The 24,399-nt window shown below is 40.0% G+C and overlaps 2 protein-coding genes across 2 annotated transcripts; one reads left to right on the top strand and one right to left on the bottom strand.

Annotated features, from left to right (window-relative positions):
* Positions 1-11,669: 11,669 nt before the first annotated feature.
* LOC310954048 (otoraplin-like) lies at positions 11,670-12,869 on the bottom strand. The gene is made up of 4 exons (XM_083923344.1): positions 12,680-12,869; positions 12,402-12,541; positions 12,033-12,143; positions 11,670-11,912 (listed from the first exon to the last, which is right to left on the bottom strand). The coding sequence occupies exons 1-4, from the start codon at positions 12,792-12,794 to the stop codon at positions 11,889-11,891; spliced, it is 390 nt and encodes a 129-aa protein (XP_083779470.1). The 5' UTR covers positions 12,795-12,869; the 3' UTR covers positions 11,670-11,888.
* A 1,619-nt stretch (positions 12,870-14,488) lies between these two features.
* Positions 14,489-23,784, top strand: gtpbp2a (GTP binding protein 2a). The gene is made up of 12 exons (XM_083923424.1): positions 14,489-14,883; positions 16,203-16,229; positions 16,653-16,837; positions 16,918-17,026; positions 17,116-17,313; positions 17,629-17,803; positions 19,681-19,900; positions 20,009-20,144; positions 20,283-20,341; positions 21,017-21,188; positions 21,386-21,550; positions 21,715-23,784. Exons 1-12 carry the CDS (start codon positions 14,689-14,691, stop codon positions 21,895-21,897), a joined length of 1,824 nt encoding a protein of 607 aa, XP_083779550.1. The 5' UTR covers positions 14,489-14,688; the 3' UTR covers positions 21,898-23,784.
* The last annotated feature ends 615 nt before the right edge of the window (positions 23,785-24,399 follow it).

Raw genomic sequence — 24,399 nt, 5'->3', positions numbered from 1 at the left:
TAAGATCGAATAAAGAATGTATGAAAATTGGATTTGGAAATTGTTTCTTGTTCCTCATATTACCAGGTTAGAGCAGCCACACTGCCTGTCTGAGCGGCTCAGCAGCAGCTTGGCTGAATGGAGGACTTGCCTATTTTTAGCACGACACTCAAGCGGCTTGCAACAAAAAGAGATGGTCTTTTGTCAGTCATATTGAAATCAGCAATTTCACTACAGTTTTGATGTGTATGTAGAATATGCCACAGATATTAACAAAATGTAGATAACTCTACAGCACTTAACATTTTCAGTTTACATTTAATTTCGGTGGACAGAATCTCAACATTCTCCTGTTTATTTGTTATTGTTAAATATTTAGGCAGGTCATTTTTTTCAGTTTACCAGCCATTGGCAGATGGACCAAAGAGATATGTGTTATAACATGCAGATCTACAGATACCTACTTTTAAAAGGTCTTTGGGTTCCTGTTTTGCTGCTAATTAAACATGGCAACTACTCTAACCGCTGAGCCACCGGGCGCCCCATGTACGGAGGTTGAAAGCCCTCTCCGCAGCAGCTCAGGTTCAACTCCGACCTGCATCCCTTTGCTGCCTGTCACCACCTCTTTCTCCCTCCTTTCCTGTCTATCTCCAGCTGTGCAATAATTAAAGCAATAAGAGCCAAAAAAGTCATAAAAATAAATCAATAAAAGAACATGTCAATGCACCAATCTGCAACAATTTGATTGTTGCCATTGTATTGTCAAATTGGCTGTTTTGAAAATGTGTTTTTTTTTTTATCTTGAGTTTTAGATACATAAAAACAACATTGTTTGAGTTGTATTTGAGCAGAGCCCATTTGCAGGAGCTGCTCTGTCACATGGAATGATTTGTCAACAGCACAACAGTAATCAACTAAAAACTATCAGTAGGTGCTTTAGAGTTTACAGCAAGTTTGTGAATGAGCATTCTCATCTCTGAGGCAAGAATTCATGCATATATTTAGAAATGTTGTTGATGGCACGACCGCAGCTGTTAAATTGCCATTACTAGTGTATCATGCTGCCCCCAACATGCCAGAACTGAACACCTTAAACACATTTGCTGCTGATGTTTTTGATTGGACAGTGTGGAAAACATTACCTCAAAGTTAATTTTACTAATCAAGCCTCCTGAGCTGGACCCAGTCCTCAGCTACTCACAGCACTGCCAACTTTCCCATTTCCTTTCATACGCTCATTAAGTCGTCAGCAAAGTCAGCCACTTCCAATCTGATGTCTGAGCATTTATCAGCTTCAGTCGGGCTTTGTTTAACATTGCATGCCTTTTTTAGGGTGATGAGACGGCCTGACCTTTGAGGCACAATAGGAAGTAATCACCATGTAAATAATGTCGCTGTCACAAACCTTGTTGAGCTCGATGTCCTCATTCAAAACATACATCTGCAAACAAAAAAACTAACACTGTGTAATTGTCATATAATCAGAATCCCGCCATTAGTTTCTGTTATGTTGTCTCTGTGTGTGTGTGTGTGTGTGTGTGTGTGTGTGTGTGTGTGGTTGTGTGTGTGTGTGTGTGTGTGTGTGTGTGTGTGTGTGTGTGTGTGTGTGTGTGTGTGTGTGTGTGTGTGTGTGTGTGTGTGTGTGTGTGTGTGTGTGTGTGTGTGTGTGTGTGTGTGTGAATCCTCAACGCAAACACAACATCAGCTTATCAGCTTCAGAAAAATGCTTGTTTTGCGAAGAGACTAATGTGTGTGACACTACAGGAAGGGGCCAGGCCAAGCGACCTTGGCAGGATATGATGACAATGTGGCAGTATTACGCAAACAACATCAACAGCATGCACAGCAGTCTCTGTGTGTGGGCTCTGATGCTCTTTCCATTTTAAAAGGACATTAGGGTGAATGGTAATGGTATCTCAGAGGTTTCCAAGCCTCTTTCCAGTACTGCCCCATAGCTGCCAAAGAGCAGTACATTAAGACAAACAATGAATTTTTTAAAAGCTGCACAGGGCACAGGGTAAATATGTCTATGCCACAAGTAATTAGCATTATATCTTGTGCTTTAGCTATTTAGCAATGCTCAAAGTCCTGACATTATCATTTGACAACACAAACCTAATTAGCTGGAAGGAATGTGTAAATGGGTCTAAGGACAAGAGTGATAAGGAGTGACCATTTCAAGGAATCTAGACACAAAATCATTAATACAACCACTTGACATTTAGGCATCAGTTAATGAGAACAAAGGTTACAATGGGTGCAGAAAAATGCTATGTAAAAAAACAACAATATTGTATTTGTGCGTCATGCGTGAGGGTGAGCATGTTTTTCCATCCGACTCAGCTGAGGAGGGTCTTTCCGAATGTCCTTTGTGTGTTGTGCACACTTAATCTGCAGCAGTGACTCTCACGGAAACATGAGTTTGACGCCTTTCATCAGAGTCTTAACACAGATGTGAGAACCTGAATTGTTTGATCCAGCCTGGGATTAGTGATGGTCACAGTCTCCTTGTTGCATGGTAGCTGCAGCGAGTTGACAGCAGCGAAGCGATAAGCTCGCCATTCTGCCTACTGACTGTGAAGCCAGAGCAGTTAATTAGCAGTTCTGTCCTGTGTTGATTTATTTATTCAGTGCAGCCCTATTTATTTTATTGCATAATGGTAATTAATTTGCATATACTTTTATTGTTGTCACTTCAAAAGTTTATTAACCATTGCCACTTTAATTTAGATATAATTAAAAGCTGTTCAATTCATTTTAACCAGTCATCTGTGCAGTGGATGATGTGCAATACTTCTTTCGACACCTTCTTCACAGATCCATTGTGCCGTTGTAAAAATAGGCTGTCAGCAAAGTGTGTAAATAATATAATAGTAAACCCTGGCCACTCCAAGAGGGTCAATAAAACTACAAGCTGACATGCATTTAGATATCCTCAATGAGAATCTCATTGTTCATTCTACCCCTACGATTTGCGAGGATATCCAAGCCAATCAATACAAGGACCATTAGGCTTAACAAACCTGGTTCATCTATAAACGGGCAACAGGCTCTAAAAAGCAACAACATGCACTCCAGGGCAGCCTGCCTACCTGAAAGGGCTCAGAGACAGGTACTTTGTACAAAGGAGGTTGTTGTTTTATTCTGGTATATTATGTTTTATGTTATTGTGGTGACACAGATAACCCCTAACTACATGCAGTAATACCTCTAATGTAGCTATGTGTGTGCTTTTAAAAAAAAAAAAATACAACACTCGTTGCTATGATTTGACATTTGGCAAATGGAGTAATACATGACAAAAAAAATGTATAATGAGATTTATTTTTTTATCACTGTCAGTCATGTCTGGCAACAAGCGGCTGGCTGCAAGATTAAAATATGGAACTTGAAAGAAAGTGGTAAAAACCTATTAGATGAACCACAGCCTAATGCAGCCTGCTGACACAATACACCAATATACAACACTCAAAATGAGAGCTGATTTAATTCAATTTACATTTCAATTTTATTTATAGTGCCAAATCATAACAAAAGCTATCTCAGGACACTTTACAAACTAGGTAAAGACCACACTCCAAGACTTATTTATGATTTACATAGACAGGGACAGACCCAGCTCTGTGGAGGATTGGGGAGGAGGAAAAGGAGAGAGAAAGAGAGAAAAGACGGACAGATGGACAGAGAGAGACAAAGACAGACACAAATAGAGTGCATGTTGCCCACAAACAGCAGAAGTACAGAAGGATTATAAAAAAAAAATCCAAATAATAATTCAGTGATCAATACTATTTCTGACAGTGCACAAAAACTTAAAAGAACAATGTGCTGTTTGTTATTCAATCACTAAATGTTTATTGCTTTTGAGTTATCCTCTTACAATGGTGTTTTAACAACCATTATCTAAAAGAAATGAGCCGGTTAAGGCCATTCTTCACACCTACAAAACATTGCCCATCCCATTATTACATTGTGTCACATTTGATGCTTACTACTTGAACAATATAGTTACATGATTGCTACTTCTACATTAAAATGAAAGACATACAACAGAAAATATTAAAAACACCAGAAACCATAGAAATTAAGTACAACTCGACAAAGTTCCTAATAAAACTCCACACAGCAACATTTTGCGGTGTGTTCATCCACATACAGTACGTACATGTATGCAAGCGAAAACACACTGCGAAGTGCAACACACAATTTTGTTTCTCCACTTAATTGCCTTACTTAGCCTCACTGCTTTTGTAATGGGTAATTGGTTGTCATGACAAACACTCAGTCTATTCATAGCTCAGAGGCTTGTGCAAAAGCCCCTCTGAAAAAAACAACATTTGAAGACAGGACGCAGAAGATTTCTGATGCAAGCTTTCCGTGACTCCAAAAGCTAGGAATAAAGGGAATGATAGCCAGTTATTTCTCTTCTCCTCAAATAATCTGTCAGTCTGATGCAGGGAGACTCCTCGGGACAAAATGGAACCCAGCTTTTGGTTACATACAAGAAAACATCATTCAGTATGACTAAGAGCCCTAATGACCTACTGTCATATTGGGAGAGGACTAAAGCATTCTGCTTCTTGCTCAGGGAAGCTAAATAGATTGTCTGGTGTTGATATACTAAAAGAAAAAGAAAAGAAAGGCACACAGTGAAAAATTTTCATTGGTGTCAAGCTGATAGAGCAGCGTGCCTCTGCTGGGGATTCAAGTGTTATCCTTTGCGAGATGTAGACAATGTGTAGTCATGACATGTAAGTATCAAACACAGCATTCTCCATGACCTCCAACAATGTGTTACCTAAATACATGCAGTATTTATGTTACAAGGAAGTGAATATACAAGAGTGAGAGCTATATGTAACCTCCAAGTCGCAATCATGCCACTGTAGGAATGAACAAAGGATGTCTTTTGTTGACAACCCTCAGACAACTTCATGGATTTCAGTTTATTCGACAAGGTTAGCGGAAATTTTTACATTTTCAAAGCTTTGTGAGACCCAGACATACTATCAGGGCAATGCATTCATACTGTTAGCTATATATCAAGAGACTCTAAAGAGATGTATCCCTCGCATTTGGTTACAGTAGGTTTTCATTGGTTTATTGATAAAGGTAAGCCCCTTTCACACTTGCATACAGTATGTCTAAATGAGTTGGACACCAAACAGACTTTACCCTGTCAGGTCTCAAGTACAAAATATGTCTGTTCCATCTAGAGAGGATATACTGTCATAGAGCTAGCCGCTCTCATCACCTTTAATTATGTATTTATCATCCTGTATATTTGTAACTAATGTCAAACTAGTCTCAGAATTAGGTCTCTTGATTTGCCTTTGTTAAGAATGACAGGCTAATGGCTGCGCCTACTTTTCTCATGGTATCATTCATTTCCTGGATTTTTTTCAGCCTTATGACCTTTGTACCTACAAGAAATTTATCAGCCAATTAGAGATAGTTAGCTGCTTTACACAAAGCCTCTCTTGGATCATTATTCAAGGTCCTCTTACATATTGCTTAGCCCCAACCCCCCCCCCCCCCCACACACACACACACACACACACACACACACACATACACAGAAGCTTTTCCCTAAATCTTTTTGGTAACCACGGTGATAGGCAAAACAGAGGGAGGAAAGTTGATTTCCCTGGACTAGGAAGGTGCGGATATGGTTATCCTGCAGAAAGAGGTTTATTCAGGTGTGATGGAAATGGAGGTGACTGTAGCAATGACGAGGACAAATGGAACAACATAAAATCCTCAATACCTCACTCTGGAAAGACATGCGTTTTTTCTGTTTTCACACCTCAGCTGTTTGGTCCATTTCAACCAGACCCTGGAGTGTTTCGTCAGATAGTTTAGGGGTGGAATGAAAGCTCATTTGAACTCTGGTGCGGACCAAACCACATTAGTCCATCTGAAAATGTGGTTTCCTTCTAAGTGCACTAGAGTTCGGTTCACTTTAGGTGAGAATACGATCTGACCCAAATATAGGTAGTGAACCAAAAAACAGTGTTCATCGTCTGTGTAACAAGTACAACACATCACACACCGATTTAACGTTAAAGATGAGACTAAATCAATACGCATATCCGTGTTAAACTGTACCATGAACAATGGTCTGATTATGAAGTTATGAGCCGGTTGACTAAGCTTGACTGCTTCTGCACAGCATCTCTGCTCTGCTCCGCTCCACTCTTGTAAAAGGTAAGAGGACAATGCTAGGTTCTCAAGACTTGTATATTTAAGAAAGTATAATTTGCGGTGAGCGTTGCTATGGTTGCTTGTGAGGAAGAACGACATGGCCGACACCGTCAATTTTTTGGATATCATTTGGACCACCTATCCACCCTATTATGACAGAACTCTTTGACAGTCAAATACTACCGAGTCGGAAAATGCAGGTCAGGAGCAACAAGCTAATATTAGCGCCTCTGCTAGCAGCTAACAACCTGTAGTTATAGCTGCTGTTGCTGAGCGGTGGCTCGGGTGCTACAGCGGGTTGGCCAATGTTCAGAGGGAATCCCCGCCCTGCCTTTTGTCATGAACGTTGTGCCCTTGGGCAAGACACTTCACCCACCTTGCCTTGCCTGAAGGCTGTATGTTTTAGGTGGTGGTCTGAGGGGCAGTAGGCATTGAATTGTGGCCATAAGGTGTGTGACCCTAGAAAAGTGACATGTTATCATATAGAAGTAGTCTAAATAAGATGTTGAGAAGATGTAAATAGCCCTGGACTATAAATAGCCCTTACACGGCGGTCCCCCGGACCTAAACATTGGACGTTTGGTAGACGTTGACTGGCGTTACAAAACAACCCTTTTTGTGGATTGAAACTGGACATCTAAAAATTACATAGAAAATATGTTACTCCAACACCACATTGTGCAGTGGGTAGTTGAAAGAAATTACTTTCATGACATGATAAATACGTAAGTTTGTTAGTTCCTACAGTTGGCTACGTCTTTTTTGTCTACCTGTGTCTATTGGAAAAGTAAAAAACACAATGTTATTCTGAAATCCTTTATTTGTCTTCCACTTTATTAGTAACAAAATACTTGAGTTTCCCTGGTCTTTTATGAAATACATCTATTTAAAGCTAAGCTGAAGTGCCACTTTTATAGAATTAGTGTATTTTAACTGTGCACCACTTTGCGCCATAAGGAAGGCAGAGTGTTAGTGAGTTTCACTCAGATATGCTGTCCAGTAGTTGATGTTTGGTGTGGCTGACAAAGTGCTTGTCTATGCATTGTACACAAAATATTTTGCTAACAGTTTAAACGGCTGGGTTAGAGATGCATACCAAAAAAAAAAACTTTTGAAAAATACTATATTGCCTGCTGCATGTAATTGGTAATATTATTGGAATATCCTTGTCTATTAGCCATGTAGACATCTGTGTAGAATGCCTTCTTAAAAGCTGTTTTTTTTCCTCCAGAATACAGAAGTAACCCTCAAGTAGTAGATACAATGGTGCACTTAGTTGTTTGGAAAATTGGACACATAAGAAATTAAATCAATGGTTTCTTTGTGTTGTGGTGTGACAGAGGAAATGGGTGGGATTACATTAGCTTCTGCAATTATATGAGTCAGAAGTATAACACAGACACGATCCAAATAACAAAGAAAGAGAACAAGAGAGTAAGATAGATAAATAGTGAAACTGCACTTTCTTCTCGATTAAACACTCGTATTGTCATAGTTGTTATCCTTGAACTATCACATAGACAGTATGACAGTATGACATAGACCGTTGGTGGTCACACATTGTTGACACAAACCTGGACTGACAAATACATTTTCAAATGTAAGGGATATTAATCAAGTGAGAAGGACACAGCTGATCCTCAGGCTTTAGCAGTGATTGATTTGTGCTGACTGACTGATTGATTTAGTTCAAACAAGCAGTGAGCTGGCATTTTCCGACACCTTTGAAGAAAATCTGCGTTGACAAACCCTATCATTCAAGCACCTCAAAGGCACTACTGATTAAGTCAGTCATAACAGACGTGTGCATGCTTTCGCCTCAAGTTATGCATGAAATAAAGTCTCTATCACGTTAGAGGATAATAAATGAAGTTTTATGTTTGTCATTGTCCTGAGTTAAATACCTATTCTCAGGGGAAAGAGCCCCTTGTTGTCTGGAAATAAATTTACTGAGTCATCCCATGTCTTGGGACCAATATGTTTGCTTTTCAAATGTTCTTCTAACCTCAATCTTCTTTTCATTCCCACATGATTTTACTCAATCCAAGGTTAAGTAATTTTTTTCAGAGCCAGACAAGACTTGGTTATTCTTCCAGTAAGCTGCTGGGCAGTGTTTTGTTTAACCAGGAACTTCTCTCCCACAAATATCTTCTGCTGCTTATATTTTGTTCTCCTCTTTTTAAAATTGCTTCATCTTTGAAAAATAATCTGTTATGATGGTTGGAATCAAGAAGTCATTTGAATTGTTCTGAGTAAGAGCTGTTAGACTATGTTTTTGTTTCACAGTTTAACAAGTTGTTTCCCGCAGATATGCCAGACATAAGATTTTGAGATGTAAATAACAAAACAAAGAGTCATGTTTACCCAGTCTAAAATGTCAGACTCAGATGCTAACCAGACCTGAAGCTGTTGTTTTCTCATCTTTGCAGGGTGCTCTGCTTCTGGCCGTATAGTAGAGGTGTGGGTTTGACACCGGAGGGGAAAACATGCATCTACTGTGGCCTGCGTTTGGCAGCTGCTCCTTTAAGATCACACAGGAAACACACACACACACACACACACACACACACACACACACACGCACACACACACACGCACAGACACACGTGCACGCACACACACACACACACACACACACACACACACACACACACACACACAAACACGCACACACACAAACACACACACAAAACATGCACACACATCAATCTCTTTCTGTCACGGTATCCCTGCCTGTCACCATGGGAACACCCTAAAACTACAGCTGTCTGACAGTGGGTTGACTTTAGACAGGAGTAACATGCTGGAGTCTATATATTTTGAGGATTTACATAGCCCTGACACATACACACAAATACAACTGGAAAAGATGCATTGGGAAGTTTGGGACAATTGTTAGTAATAACCATAGAATTCAGCATCCCGTTCCTCTGTACATACTGTGTAATGACGGCAATTTTATTCCAATATCATCATATTTTGAGACAGATTGTATTTTTCTGAACTGAAATTACTTCCAGTAATGCTTCAGAAAATTCTCTCCTCTTCTCTCCGCCCCTCTCCTCTCCTCTCCTCTCCTCTCCTCTCCTCTCCTCTCCTCTCCTCTCCTCTCCTCTCCTCTCCTCTCCTCTCCTCTCCTCTCCTCTTCTCTTCTCTTTTCTTCTCTTCTCTTCTTCCTGCTTTAACAGACCCATCTGACATGCCCCAGGCATGTTTTGCTGAGTGACATTTTGTGGTAGATGCTCCCATTTGAGACAGGTTTATATTGATCTGGGCTGAGAAGGGGATAAGAGATTGACCATAATGTGTGACAGTCCTATTTCCTAATCTCGTAAGCCTGCCTCTCTAACCTCTCTAAGAGTGCCTCAGGTCAGACAGAAATAAAATAATGAAAATGATCGGTTTGCAGAGAACTCACCAATCAATGCATGCAACAGTCATGTAAGAGATGGCAGAGAAATTAACTAGGAACTCCTTTTATTGAGACTTTACATTCACCACTGTATCTGGGGTGCTTTGATGCATAAAGAAGAGCTACTGATGATTCAAAAAGTGATTCAAATCATTATTTGAAAAGAGTTAACTGTGACAGGCCATGATGGTCTCTGGGAGCTGCGTGTGCATGAGAAAGAAAAACAGACAGACTGACATTGATTTAGACACGATACAGAAAGACCAAATTGAGAGGGATGGTACGTATGAAATAACACTTACATAATTAATGTCTGTTACACTTTAAAATAAATTTACCATGAAGTAAATAAAAGCAAAGCTACTAAGGACATATTACCCTAAGTGGCAGTTTGCGGCTTTGTGCACTTTTAAGGAGGTCTGGCATGGGGCACTTTGATACATTTCAAAGCAACGTGACAACATCTAACCGAGCTTTTAGCAAAACTTAAAGTGCATCAGTCTAAAAAAACTGCTAAATTATTGCTGCTGTGTGGTCAAACCGAATACATCAACAATAGATCCAGACCAAAAATGAAGGGAACACCTAATCGTCACAGTATAACACCAAGTCAGTTAAACTTCAACTTCAATCTGCCCATTTAGGATGCACAAGTGCTTGTGAATCAATTTAACCTGCTTACATGCAAATTAAAGTGATTACAGGTGCACTGCTGAGACAACCCCAACTCATCCTTCCTGAATTATTCTTCTGAGGTTTTGTGTTCTGCTAGTGTCCCTGTCACTACTGGTAGCATGAGGACCTGCAGCCCAATCAGGTATCACAGGTAGTCCAGCTCCTCCTGTATGGCACATCCATATGTGCGGTTGCAAGAAGGTTTGTTGTGTCTCCCATATGGACATATGAGACAATGGGCCCTCTGGGCACAGCCTGTAAAAGACCCCCCAGTCTGTTTTGCATCTATTTTTAGTCATTTTGCATCTTTTTAAGGTGGTTTTGCATCTATTTTTAGACATTTTTACAAACTGTACTTTTTTATTTTCAGTCATTTAGCATCTCGCTGTAGTTGTTTTTCATTCCTATAGTAATTTTTTTGTCTTTTTGTGGTAATTTTCTTTGTTTTGTGTATAATTAAAAAAATAGCATCTCTTTTGGATCATTTTGAGTCAGGGCTTTTGACTTAATGGGCCCCTAACCTTATGGGCCCCAGGGCCTGTGCCCCATAGGCCCGTTCAGTTATCCCTTCATGGTCTCCCAGCACAGTCCCAGGAGCATGAAGGAGATACCAGGAGACCAACTGTAACACGAGTAAAGCTGCAAATGGCCCTAGTAGGGCATCAACCCAGCAGCAGGACCGGTAACTGCTTCTTTGTGTGAGGAGGAAAAAGAGGAGCACTGCCAAAGCCCTACAAAATGACCTCCAACGGCTAGAGGTGTGCATGTTTCTGACAAAACTGCTACAGACTCCATTACGGTGGCATGAGGGTCTGATATCTTCTAGCGGGACCTATGCTCACAGCCCAGCACCATGCAGCTGAATTGGCATTTGCAATAATTGTCTCGTCCGCCATTGGCGCCCAGTTCTCTTCATAGATGAGAGCAGGTTCACACTGAGCATATGTGACAGGTGTGAATGAGTCTGGATACGTTGTGGTGAATGTTATGCTGCCTGTAACATCATCCAGCATGACCGGTTTGGCAGTAGGTCAGTGATAGTCTGGGGAGGCATATCATTGGAGGGCCACACAGACCTCCATTTCATAACCAATGGTACCCTGACTGCTGTAGATCCTGGGATGAAAACCTCAGAGCAATTGTCAGACCTTATGCTGTGTACGTACAAATGTGTAGGCAGTTCTTGGATGACGAAGGCATTGATGACATTGACTGGCCCTGTCGTTCCCCTGACCTATATATATATATATATATATATATATATATATATATATATATATATATATATATAGGTCAGGCACCTTTATATAGATACGCGGCAGACTCTCCCTGCTGCTTTAGAATAAATCATAGAGCATTCTGGAAAACAAATTATCTTTTCAAATAATCAACATTTTGGATAACATGAAAAGGGGTTTATTGAACAAAGTGTTTTGATAAGATTAAGCAAGACAGGTGTCAGACTGGGGCTTTGGAGTGTCCAGGTTTTCGTTCCAGTTGGAAACAACACCAAAGGATATAATGGGACATGTTCTGACACGCTGGCTCGAGAGGTCCTTTATGAAAGCTAGAGTTGTTAAAAGTAACACTTCAGAAAGAGGCTTCAGACTGCCATGACTTAATAGCAGTAGAAGTCCATGTTCTGAAAAAAATAGGCAAAACAAAATGAAATAGCGTGAGATCGTTGTTGACAACCACCTTCTTTTAAACAGAAAATCAAAGTATTCTGTTATGTATATTATAAAAGACAAAAAATACTCACACTTGTGGGAATAGTAACTGTGTTTTCTGTAAACTTCCGTGTCTCCTTCACCATAGTTGCAGGGAAGTATCCAATGATGCCCATCTGGTCCACATACCGCTCACTGTAAACCTGCCAGTGAAAATAAAAAGGCCTCTCAAACAAATAAATATGCAGCACATTGCTTTATTCAGTACATTTAACCTTGTTCATTTCAGCTACAATGGAACTGAATATTTACACAATTGTCTTTTTTGACATATTGTTCTTCTCAAAAAGGCTACAAAGTTCTTATTTGTTTGTCACAGCTGCTGCATTCCCTGCTCTGCATTTGTAACTTGAGTGTAAACTGCACTGCTAATAAATAAGACGGAACAAATATTCACATACACTTCCAGACCAGAAGACTCCAGCGCCCTCCTCTGGTACGAGTTTAGAATACACATAGACCATCTGACCCTTCTTGATGTTGATGAATCTGCAGTCAGGAGCTATGAAGTCATCCAAGGCTGTGGCCATGGAAAGCACATCTAACGAAGCACAGAAAACAAGATATGAAAGGTATATATAGACTAAAAAATATATTTTTTAAAAAGTTATTAAGTACATGCATTTTATTATTTGATTTAAATCCAGGTTTCATGCTTTTTTTTAATGCTCTGACTTACGTGAGCATTCTGCATCTCCACAAATCTTGTTGTCTGAAAGTTTATCCATATGGGCGGCCCTCACAGTCTGGGGCAGAAGTCCCACACAAAGCAGAATCACCAGTGGATATCTCATGCTGACCGAAAGAGCAGAACCAAGAGAGTGCTGTGTGTGTATGCAGATGTGAAAATGGACTTCTGAAGGAACTTAAGTCTGTAAAAATCCCAAAACAGTTCTCTCAGCCAGAACTGAATGGGCTGAGCCCCTACATCATAGGTTGCCGGACCAATCAGTGTTGAGTTTCAGAAATGCCACACTGTGAAAGTATTCATTTCCTACAGGGAGTTGGCTGACTTTTCCCAAATCTCAGTCTCTTTGCAGGAACAAGCAGCCTGTGGCTGCTTCATGGGAATTTTGTCTTGAGTTCTGTGAAAAAGCAAGTCCATTGATTAAGTGTTATATTTTTGGACAGACTAAAATGTCCTATAAGCAGTATGATAACTTAAGGTATCATATGTAACTAGAGGTAAAATTTAAAGCCAATCTTCAGAAAAAGTGCAACTAATCTAAAATTAGTTTAGAAAATGTTGAGTTGAGTTATTTAGTTATTTGTCTAGTCAGCTAAATGATATAATAAAACACAGTTGAACAAAATCACTCTGCAAAGGAGGTGATAATGTTGTGAAATACACTACTAGTTGATCTAAATATAGTCTATGATATCTCCATTATATCTTTAAGTACATAAACAGGAGGAGCAAATGTAATGCAGGACTAATGTAAGATTGCTGGTGACCACTGGTTCCAGATAAAATCTAGACAAGTAATTTGCAAAACAAATGTGTAAAACAAATTTAACCAAACCAGTGACCTTCTCAAATACCAATCTACACAATCAGGAAATGGTAAAACAGACTAATGGAACAATATCCAGTCAGACCTGCTTTCAAATAGTTTTAAAAACAAACTATGTTAGTCTTTGTTCTCCAAATTAGTATGGTACACCTGATGCCATCAGGCTGATGGCATTCCTAGCTATGGTCTCCAAAATTGCACCAACAAAGTCTCTTTGTTTTAATGGTTGTTTTTGCCAGGTGACAAAATGGCAGTCTGGCAATAAGAATGTCAGTCATGTGGGAAATTTTACTCTTCTGTAATGCTGTATGACAGACAACATGATAATTGTCAAGATGTATAACATCGGTGCATAAGCCAACCTAAACTCAACGTTGAGGAATATGGCTTTCAGCCTGAGGGTGTATGATCTACAGAAAGTGCTGCCACATCAAACTGATGACACTGTGAACATAGGCTATATTCTGTTGGTGAAATAATGAAGCAAAACCTTTAGGAAAATAAATCATGATTTGTATCATTGTATTTTTTTTTTTCTGTGTTGAGTTTTTAGCCGTGAATATAATTCTTACGACGTTATTGAATATTCGACACAACTGAAGAAGTAAATCATCTGGATGAACCTGTAGGTCAAATTAGTTATATAACATGTCTAAGTTGATTGCACATGTTTTGATCTTGTGGCATCATCTTTTGTGTGCAACCCATGCAGTCTATGGTGCAACCTGTCATGAACAAGTATGTAATTATTTCCTTCTTCGTCTGATGCAAAGCTCTGTAAAAGTGTGTGTGTACGCTGTTAGGACCTAGGTAGCGAGGCGGGCGGGGTGTAAACCTACATACCATCGCGTGCTAGTGAGAAAACAACTAGCACCGCCCAACCGCGCTGTCCAGTAGTGCAAAACAGGTACATCCCTTGACATTCAGGACTGACGTAAGCACACAGTAAACTGAACTCCACAGTCGGACGCTGCTGTTATTGTTCGGTTTGAAGAGTTTGGGGGGCGGTCGGTGCTTTGTTTTTATCTTGGGGGGCTGTAAGCTACCACTGGCAGGGTAATTCCACTCAAATACCATCACCTGCATGCCCGGGTCGAGTTTTATTACATTACCTATAGCATAGTTTGATTCCAGGCAGTGGTAAGCTAACAAGTTATAGGTCCCAAAGTAGCCGATGGATGCGCGGGTATCGGAGTTATTTGGCTCAGGAAATGGCAGTGGATCTCACGGTGCTGCTTCCAACGTCAAGTCGGGAAATGGCTATGGGGTAGCCCCCAAGAAAGCTTGTATAAAGAACAACAAGAAAGCCAAGGCTCGATTCGCTCGCAACTTCAAACCAAGCAATAACACCCCGCATCTACCTCCGGAGGTAAGGCTGAAATTACGCGCACAAACGCTAGCGAAGCGAAGCTAAGTTATTTACGACCCATATCGAAGTCTGCTAATAACAAGGTGGACTTAAATGAGTCTGTGTATGCATTTGTGTGAAACCGGAGAGTTTTAATTGGGTTAACTTTAGCTTTCCTGCCCTTGCTTTGAACCAGTGCTGTGGCGATGTTAGTGACACGTAGCTAGTCGGTAACCGAAAGGACAATGAATTAGATAGTTATAGATATATACATTAGCGACTTGACATTTTGTCGTTCAACAGTGGTAAGATAATTGTGTGACTAGTTAAAAAGCTACTTGCTTTAGTGGGCTAGTATTTTTGTTAGCCATAGCAGAAGAGGAACAGCTGTGTTTGTAAATATCTAGCAGGGGGCGGGCATGTTACTATCACCGTCCACTCAGCAGGACTGCTATTATCATAGGTTATTATACACAGGCACCAAATAGTGCTGCGGTCGTATGCTGTTAGTTACCTATAACGTTAAACTCAGAAATTAAAACTTAATTTCTATGGTTAAACTTCATTTGACATGTTTTTCATTTAATCAGAATCAGAAATACTTAAATAATCCCAGGGAGAAATTGTTTTAATTGTTTTGATATATTTTTGTATCCAAAATATAAAATCAGAATTTAGAAATCAATCAACCAAAAATAAGTAAATAAAATAGAACAAAAAAGGGGAAACTAAGAAGGAATACATTGCAATCCAAATAAGTAAATAAACAATGATAATCAAAATGCCTGTACCTTGTAAGAATAATCTTCTTATATCTCTTTTTTAACTGTTTTCAACTTAATCTCACTCAGTTAACATGACCATTATTTTACCATCATTACTTAGCACTTGCTGAAACAGTATCCTCACAGCACTATGGTCATAAACTCTTAATGTTAATGGGACATGCCTGAACATGGCTTCAGTTGTTCTCTCAGCTAATATCCAGTATGTAACCAGCCCCACTGTCCTGCAGTGACCAGTGTTAGTATATATATGTGGGATATTTGTCCCACTTGTAGGAAAATTGACTAGTTAACCTTTAAATGTATATTGACATTTACTTGTGTGGTCTTTGTCTAATAACACATTAAGTGGTTATGTATTAAGGCTAGCTAAGCAGTTAGTTTGTATAGCTCTCAGTGACAACCTATTCACAGTAGAGCACTGACTGCTCATTCAGTCAGATTGCTTTTCTTTGTGTCTTTTAACAAATCAATAGCCTGTTGTCTCACTTCTCTACAGTCTGACAGCTGTTGTTCCTGTCCTGTCTGTCTCTCTTTGTTTCTCTCCGTCTCTAGGCTGAAGAGGGAAACATAGAGTACAAGGTAAGCAAATAATAAGATGTCATGCAAGGGCCATGATGTGTTTAAAATGTGTTTTTATTTTATTCAAAGTTGCATCATATAACACTGTAACAACAATGAACAGTTCATAGTCAGCCTCTCCATGACAAGAGTGCGGAGGTTATAGATATGTCGATCACCATTACAATAAAATGTCAGCTATATGTAGGTCATATGTCAGAATACATAAGTGCAGTCTAACATGGTTTGCAAGGAAAAACCAACACTACAACGGATTAGCAAGATCATTTTTAGTTTCTGAACAGCTGCTTCCCCTGCTACAACAACATACAACATTGCCCCAGGCCTACAGTAATCCTTGGTATTGCTAATAATTTGCACTAGACTTTTTTAACTTTCCACAATCCAATTCAGCACTAATTTCATAGCCTTTCCCTTGTCTAGCTTAAGCTGGTGAACCCCACACAATACCGCTTTGAGCACCTGGCTACTCAAATGAAATGGCGACTGCAAGAGGGTCGAGGCGAAGCTGTCTATCAAATAGGTGTTGAGGATAATGGCATGCTGGTGGGACTATCAGAGGAAGATATGAGGACATCATTGAAGACGCTACATAAGCTGGCAGAGAAGTAAGTTAGGATATCCCATTCTTACTTACTTTTAAAATAAAAATGAAATGCTATTACAAACAATACAATTGTTCTAACAGAGTTGGAGCTGACATCGCTGTTCTCAGAGAAAGAGAGGTGGACTATGACTCTGATGTTCCTCGTAAGATTGCTGAAGTTCTCATTCGCAAGGTGCCAGATGACCAGCAGGTTAGTAGAGCTATTGTGAAGGCATGTTGCTTTTTGGTTGTTGATCTTTTTTTTTAAATCCCTGCTTATTTGTTGTGTTTTTCCTGCAGTTCTTGGATCTGCGAGTAGCTGTACTGGGTAATGTGGACTCGGGCAAGTCCACTCTGTTGGGTGTTTTGACACAGGGTGAGCTGGACAATGGGCGAGGGAGAGCGCGGCTCAACCTCTTCAGACATCTACACGAGATCCAGACTGGACGCACTTCAAGCATCAGCTTTGAGATCCTTGGCTTCAATAGTAAAGGAGAGGTGAGTCAAGATCCAACGTCAGAGAATAAATAATGTGTAGCCTGGTTGTAAATCCCCCCACATCATTTGTTCTAAATAGCAGCACGAGTTAAATACATTACGTTATGGATATCACAGTGATACCTTATTGAGATGTTCTAATAGGACAGGCAAGATGGGTTTGGCAATAGTGATATAAAAGGAAAGAAAGTTTCATACAATGTAATATTAAGTAATGTTCGTGACAGATATCTAGTCCGACCAATACTTGAATAAATAACAGGAATATGCTGGAATGTCATTTAGATCATGGTGCTTGATTGCTTCTTTTCCTAGGTTGTGAATTACAGCGAGTCTCGAACAGCAGAGGAGATTTGTGAGAGTGCCTCTAAAATGATCACATTCATTGATCTGGCGGGTCACCACAAGTACCTGAAGACCACCATCTTTGGCCTCACCAGCTACTGTCCGGATTTCGCTATGCTGGTCGTCAGTGCAAATACTGGCATCGGTGAGTATTAATTCATTAGACGTTTCTATTGATTTTGTAAATGCTTGGGCATCATTGTATTTCAGTTCAAATGCACTGGTGTCTCTCTGTGTGCACCCGTTCTTGTCGCTTTACTATTCAGATAAGACAAGCTCAAAGTGGATTTGTCACAGGGACACAGCCTCGTAATAGACACTTGCAAGACCAGTCTGAGAGCCTATGGTTGTGTACAGTTTTAGTGGACTTGGTCAGCTGTGATTTGGAAACATGATATCTGACCTTATGTAACAGACCACCATTCCTACCATCGCTGGTTTACCCCTCCTTCTCGTCCCTATCAGCCACTACTCAAATAGTTCCATGCTCCTCCCGCATAGCATAAAGTTATCCCTCACTTTTTTCACATTGATGGTTACTGTAGCGTAAGCTGGAATCCCACAATGCCTTGCAGAGTCTCCAAAAAAATTAGCGTGGAATTATTTTGCATTTCCCCACCTTTAGTGGGTCTTTGGCAACTGATTTTATTGAATGATTCTGTAGAAGTGCACCATATACTTTCACTGACCCTGAGGTCTTATGACAACAGCAAGTGAGACTTATTGCAGGAAGCTTGTTAGGTACCAAGGGCCAGGAAGGACATATTTTGAAACATAAGCAGCTGAAACTAATGGGATAGGCTAGGCAGCTTTGCAAGATTTGATGTTAACAAAAAGGTTACTGTCAGAAGTGGGATTCGAACCCACGCCTCCAGGGGAGACTGCGACCTGAACGCAGCGCCTTAGACCGCTCGGCCATCCTGACATATCTCTTGGTGGCAACTGTGCTAGATCAGTTACATGGCTTTGACAGGCACCACATGCGGGTCCAGATAAGTACACACTGTTAAAGCTTGTGACCTTCTGTAAAGAGTCTCTGTGCTTTTGTATGCAATACTCTTATGACATAAAGTTATTGAGAAATCTGTATATTTTATTCGTGCAAATGGGAAGGAGACATGCATATAAAACCTGACCCTTGGAGACAACACTTGTTACTTTAACACAGCCTGCTGGAGTAATTAGGTTAACTTTATTCAGCTACTGAATTGTTTTACAAAATTTTACAATTTGAAAAAAAATTGTTTTGCTGTTTTTTGGGGGTAAAGAAAACATTGCAACAATAGTCATGTGGACTACTGGCAGGAGTAGAACAACAGACTGTAGGCATTGCTGGCGTTTTGTGAGTGTCTGTACTAAAATATGGCACGGTGAGGGAAATGGGGTCGAGAATGAGGATCATCTTAGCTATGCAACAGACGGAAAGAGGACATAGTGTCTGCAACTCAAGAGCAACAGCTTTAATTATGAAACAGGGTAATGGATCTGTGTAATGCATAGGGCTCGTCTTAGGTCGTATTTGTGACAAGCCAAAAAGCCAAACGGCTGTGCACTTTTACTTTGGATGCACTAAAAATAACACAACTAGGGAAACATGCTACTACTCAGCTGATGAGGGGGTATGGGTATTTTAACTCTGTTATTACAATCATCTGCATGGTAAATATGACCTGGCTTTATCTGCTTGTGTACATGCTCTTGTGACCCTCAGACTATTTGTGTATATGTATACTCGTGACATGTAGTGCCAGCAGATAAGCAGTGTTATCTTGGGTCACAACTGTCATTTAACTCCAGGATGTGGAATCTGATGGATCTGTTCATTTCATGCAAATGTTTCTGTATAAGAACACCATGCATAAAACCTAAAATGAACAAGTTTGTGCACTTGCATGGATAGGCACATTTGATGATTTGAAGTTTTACCGCACAAAGTGCACCTGAATGAGTAGATTCAGTGTTGTTAAACCCTTTGACTAGATCTAACTTAGTCCCTACTTCTTCTCCTTCCCTCTTTTCCAGCTGGTACAACACGGGAGCATCTCGGACTCGCTTTGGCTCTGAAGGTACCCATCTTCATCGTCATCAGTAAGGTGGACCTCTGTACTCGGGCCACCGTGGAGCGCACGGTGCGGCAGTTGGAGCGTGTGTTGAAGCAGCCGGGCTGCAACAAGGTGCCTATGGCCATAAGCAGTACGGATGATGCCGTCACAGCAGCACAGCAGTTCGCCCAGTCACCAAAGTATGAAACAACTACATATACATAATTTAATGTTTTGTTAAGAGTGTAAAGTAGAGAGTAGCCAGTGGTGTAAATGTCCTGATGGTGTGCTTGTTCTCTCCTTGGCAGCATCACACCCATCTTCACCTTGTCCAGTGTGTCTGGGGAGAGTCTAGACTTGCTCAAGGTCTTCTTCAACATCATCCCTCCTCTCAGCACCAGCAAGGAGCAGGAGGAACTTATGCAACAGCTAACTGAGTTTCAGGTGTGACTGATAAGAAGTTTATGAATGCATGCAAGGGATCATCTGGCACAAACACTTTTTGGTGCCGTGTAAATAAATAATAATTAAATAATAAACACGCGATTTTCATGTGATTGACATCAGTGTGCATCATTACAGGTGGATGAGATCTACACAGTGCCAGAGGTGGGGACTGTTGTGGGAGGTACTCTGTACAGGTCAGTGTGTTTCAATTAGGGCTGGGACTTTAACGCGTTAATTATAAACATGAAGAAAAAAATGCGACATCAGCTGGCTTGATTCACAACGAGAAGGGTCAGTTCACACCGCTGCAACTTTCACCTGTTACATTCGAAAACAGCTGCATTGCAAATCTTTGGTCTGAACTGGGCTTTAGAAACGACCAAGTGGAAACACGGACGAGGGCACGGCTTTGTAAAAATCCTGCTCTAGACGGAGCTCTTCAGCCTCTGCTCCCACCCCAATGCTGAACATGTTGCAGTTAACGTAAGCACAGACAACGCTCCTAGGAGAGGCTGTCATTAGTTGACGGATCATTTTTGTTTCTGTGTTTTTGAAAACATGGGAGAAAAAGCACTCTATGTTAAACTGTAAATTTTATGCCAAGGATATTATTCTAAATATTTTGCGATGTTAGGTTTCCACTTTTCTTGAACCTACCGTACTAAGCACTGTTTTACTTTTTATAATATATTAAGTCATATATCAAAATCCATGTGTCGATTGATATGCAATCGCGAATAAATAATTACAAAGCCTCTAATTAATTAGATTCATTTTTTAATCGTGTCCCACAACTAGTTTCAATGCTTCATTTATGTTTATCTATTCAATTTACATTCCCTGACCCACTTTTCTCTTTGAATTCGCAGTGGTATTTGCCGTGAAGGAGATGATCTTGTTGTAGGGCCCACAGACTCGGGCAAGTTCCACAAGTTGACCATTGGGAGCATCCAAAGGAACCGCTCGGCATGCAGGGTACTGAGGGCCGGCCAGGCTGCCACACTCGCCCTGGGCGACTTCGACCGGTCACTACTGCGCAAGGTGACTCTTTCAGGAATACTCTTTCTACATATACTGTTAGCCTATCTCGGTATTAAGTGTGTTTCCTTGTATTTTCATGAAAATAAATTTTTGATTTGGTACTTTATCGCTTATTCATTTGGCAAAAAATAGAAAAAGAAATCCATTTTATCATGTAAGACACTTAATTTTAATCTATGTGTGATTTTCACTCACAGGGCATGGTGATGGTTAGTCTGGAGATGGATCCTACTATCTGCTGGATGTTTGAGGCTGAGATTGTGCTGCTCTTCCATGCCAAGACCTTCCACAAGGGCTTCCAGGTTACTGTGCACATTGGCAATGTGAGACAGACCGCAACTGTGGAAGCTGTATATGGCAAGGTTAGTTCATCGACAGAGCTACAACTGTTCCTGTCTGAAGTCATCCTCTACTTCTAAAACCTGTTATTGTTATATCCCAGTGTGCTACATTGAAGATATTATTTAATGTGGTATATTCGTAATGCTGTCTTTTCTTTTTGTTATGATACATTGTTGTGCTACAGGAGGAGCTGAGGACAGGGGAGAAAGCAGTGGTTCTCTTCAAGTTCATCAAGCACCCAGAATACCTGAAGGTGGGAGCTAAGGTGCTCTTCAGAGAGGGCGTGACAAAAGGTATCGGCCACATCACCAAATTGAAGCCCATTGCCCAGTACCAGCCATCCCAAAGTGAGGATGATGAAGCCTAAAGTTTCTGAGAAGACAACAGAAAACACCATCCCACCCAAATACGAGGTGCTTTATAAACAACCTCCTGCTTTTTCCATTCTGTCCTCTAACCTGCACAGTAAATCCTAAATTGTCACAGAAGATTGTTTTATCTACCTTTTCCAAAACCTTGTTGTCACCATCCTGTTAATTTTGCCCTTTCAGCCTTTTTAAATTACTGCAATTATTCAGAGGTCTGCCTTCTGGTGTTGAGGTTTAAAGAGTGTTGCTTTTCAAAGCACCCATAAGAGAAACCCCCTCAGCTACCTCTATACCACATTCACTTAGCAACATCTACCAAAGTGATGTGGAGCGTCAAGAACACTTAGCAAGTGGCAGCTAGAACATTGCTAACACACACCTACGTTTAAGTGCCGCTCACGCAGTCTACACCTAAATGCACTCCTAGCACACATGTTGAAAAAGATGCTTGAACACACTTGCACTGAAACATACATGCCAGTGTTGATATACCTTTTTATACTTGCAATTGTTTACAAACAATCGCAAGTATGAGATGCTCTGACATTAAGGCGTAATCTGTAACCACACTTTTAACCAATGTCATTGTTGTCATTGCTACATAGCAGCTTGTCTGTGTGACCAGCATAGTGCCTGACTGATGGGGACAAACCTCACTGTATTTGAATACTTTTAAATCATACCCTTTTCTTAGTAGTAAATACTTTTGTGGTTCTCAGACGCAGCTTGTCCGCTGTATATAAGCTAAACCATCTTTCTTAAAGCTATAATATTGCTGATATTGGCACTTTATAAAGGTAAAGGAGAGCATTGCGAGGTATGCAAAGAAGAACGTGGCCCAGTTTGTATGTGAGCCTGTCAAGATAGCTCACATTGGCAATCACCTTGTAAGTGGTTCTGTTATGTGATGTCTCTGTGAGAATTCTATTTTTTATTCACAAATAATGCCTCACGATAGTGCAGTGAGATGGTAATGATCTTGCTGCCTGTCTTCCAAGTGCTTTAGTTACTCAGGTCAGTTTTAGATATTGTATTAGACAGCATTCCACTCTCAGAACTGTTGCTGACTTGTTGGGGGGTGGGGTTGACAGGTGAAAATATATTCAAGGTTGTTTTCCCAAAGATATGTTTGATTATAGGGTTTATAGTTTGTGAAGGTGCCTACTGTTGCAGCTTTGTTTTAAAGCAATTGCTTGAGGTACTTGATGTCTTTTCACTTATGTTACTGATGTCACTAACTTTGAGTAGGGTTTTAACACAGTGCCTAATGGAACTACCGTTTGAGTAGCCAAAAGCCCCAAAGTTACACAACTTAGTAAAGCAAAATCGAATAAGGTTGGTGCTACTCTTTGAAACAGCTTTTGGTATTTTGAAGACGACTTTGTAAATGACTGTTAATTGCTACTCTGTGTTTAAGGCTGCTGTTGGCCTTATCATGTCTTATTATAGCTTGTTGTTGTGACTTATACATAGATTATTGTTCCACTGACTTCAATGATGACTGAAATGTGTGCAGTTTTGTTGCACCCACGTTGTTATGCACAGTTCATGTGCACTCAAAGACAGGAAATCTAAGAATGCATTTCAACCAAAATATTTTAAAAACCTAATGCAGATTATCAGGTGTTGATTTTAATGCATCTGAGAATTTATTTTTTAAATTTCTAGTAGTTCCAGATTTTACAATTTATTCAAAGGTTTTTTCTTTTTACTGTTTTCAGTCTTCTTAATGACACATCACATCTTTTTTTAAATCACGTTTAAGACTCGTTCCTTTTTAAATGAATACTTTTTTTGGATTATTATTTGGGTGAAATGCAATATTTATGTACAGATCAAATTTGTTTATCATGATGTACATGAATAAAGGTTTTATTGTCTCTTCAGCAGTTGTTTGTGTTGTCTATTCGGTAAAACACAAAATTGCTCAAAGTTTTCAACAGTCATCATACTCCCAGTGTTTTGTCTACTTGCTCTCGTGTCATAATAATAGTCAACAACTTCCTCATTCAGCTGTCTCTCAACCCTCATGCACTACATAACAGGTTCCACCATGGAAGCAAAGTGTAAACAAAACTCTCATCCTATTGGCCATCATGTGTTTCATCAGTATTTTAAATATATGCTCTGTCTTACAAAATAAATATTTTCTGTATCGCTTAAACAAAACACTCAAGTGAGGATTCCTGTTCTATATTCAACTTATTTGTGCCATCTGGTGGCACAAAATAATATTACAACATCATGTACACTACTACAAAATGTAAATAGTATCTTTAATAAATGCTGGTTTACAAAACTATTTCTTTAAAATGATGGCCTTTCCCTTTATAATAAGGGAAATAAAGAGCATAAATAAACACTTTCTGTAATTTGTAAACATTCTTGGAATATAAAGCAAAAAACAGCATTTAAAACAAGTTCTAGTATATCCTGTTGAACATTGGCTTTCCATTCTTTGAGCAAATACATTGACTTTCTTTAGACGCGTTTGTGGTATT

This window comes from Echiichthys vipera, assembly GCF_963691815.1.
Source record: "Echiichthys vipera genome assembly, chromosome: 11".
In the NCBI taxonomy this organism is placed as follows: Eukaryota; Metazoa; Chordata; class Actinopteri; order Perciformes; family Trachinidae; genus Echiichthys; species Echiichthys vipera.
This window is presented reverse-complemented; position numbering and strand designations above follow the sequence as displayed.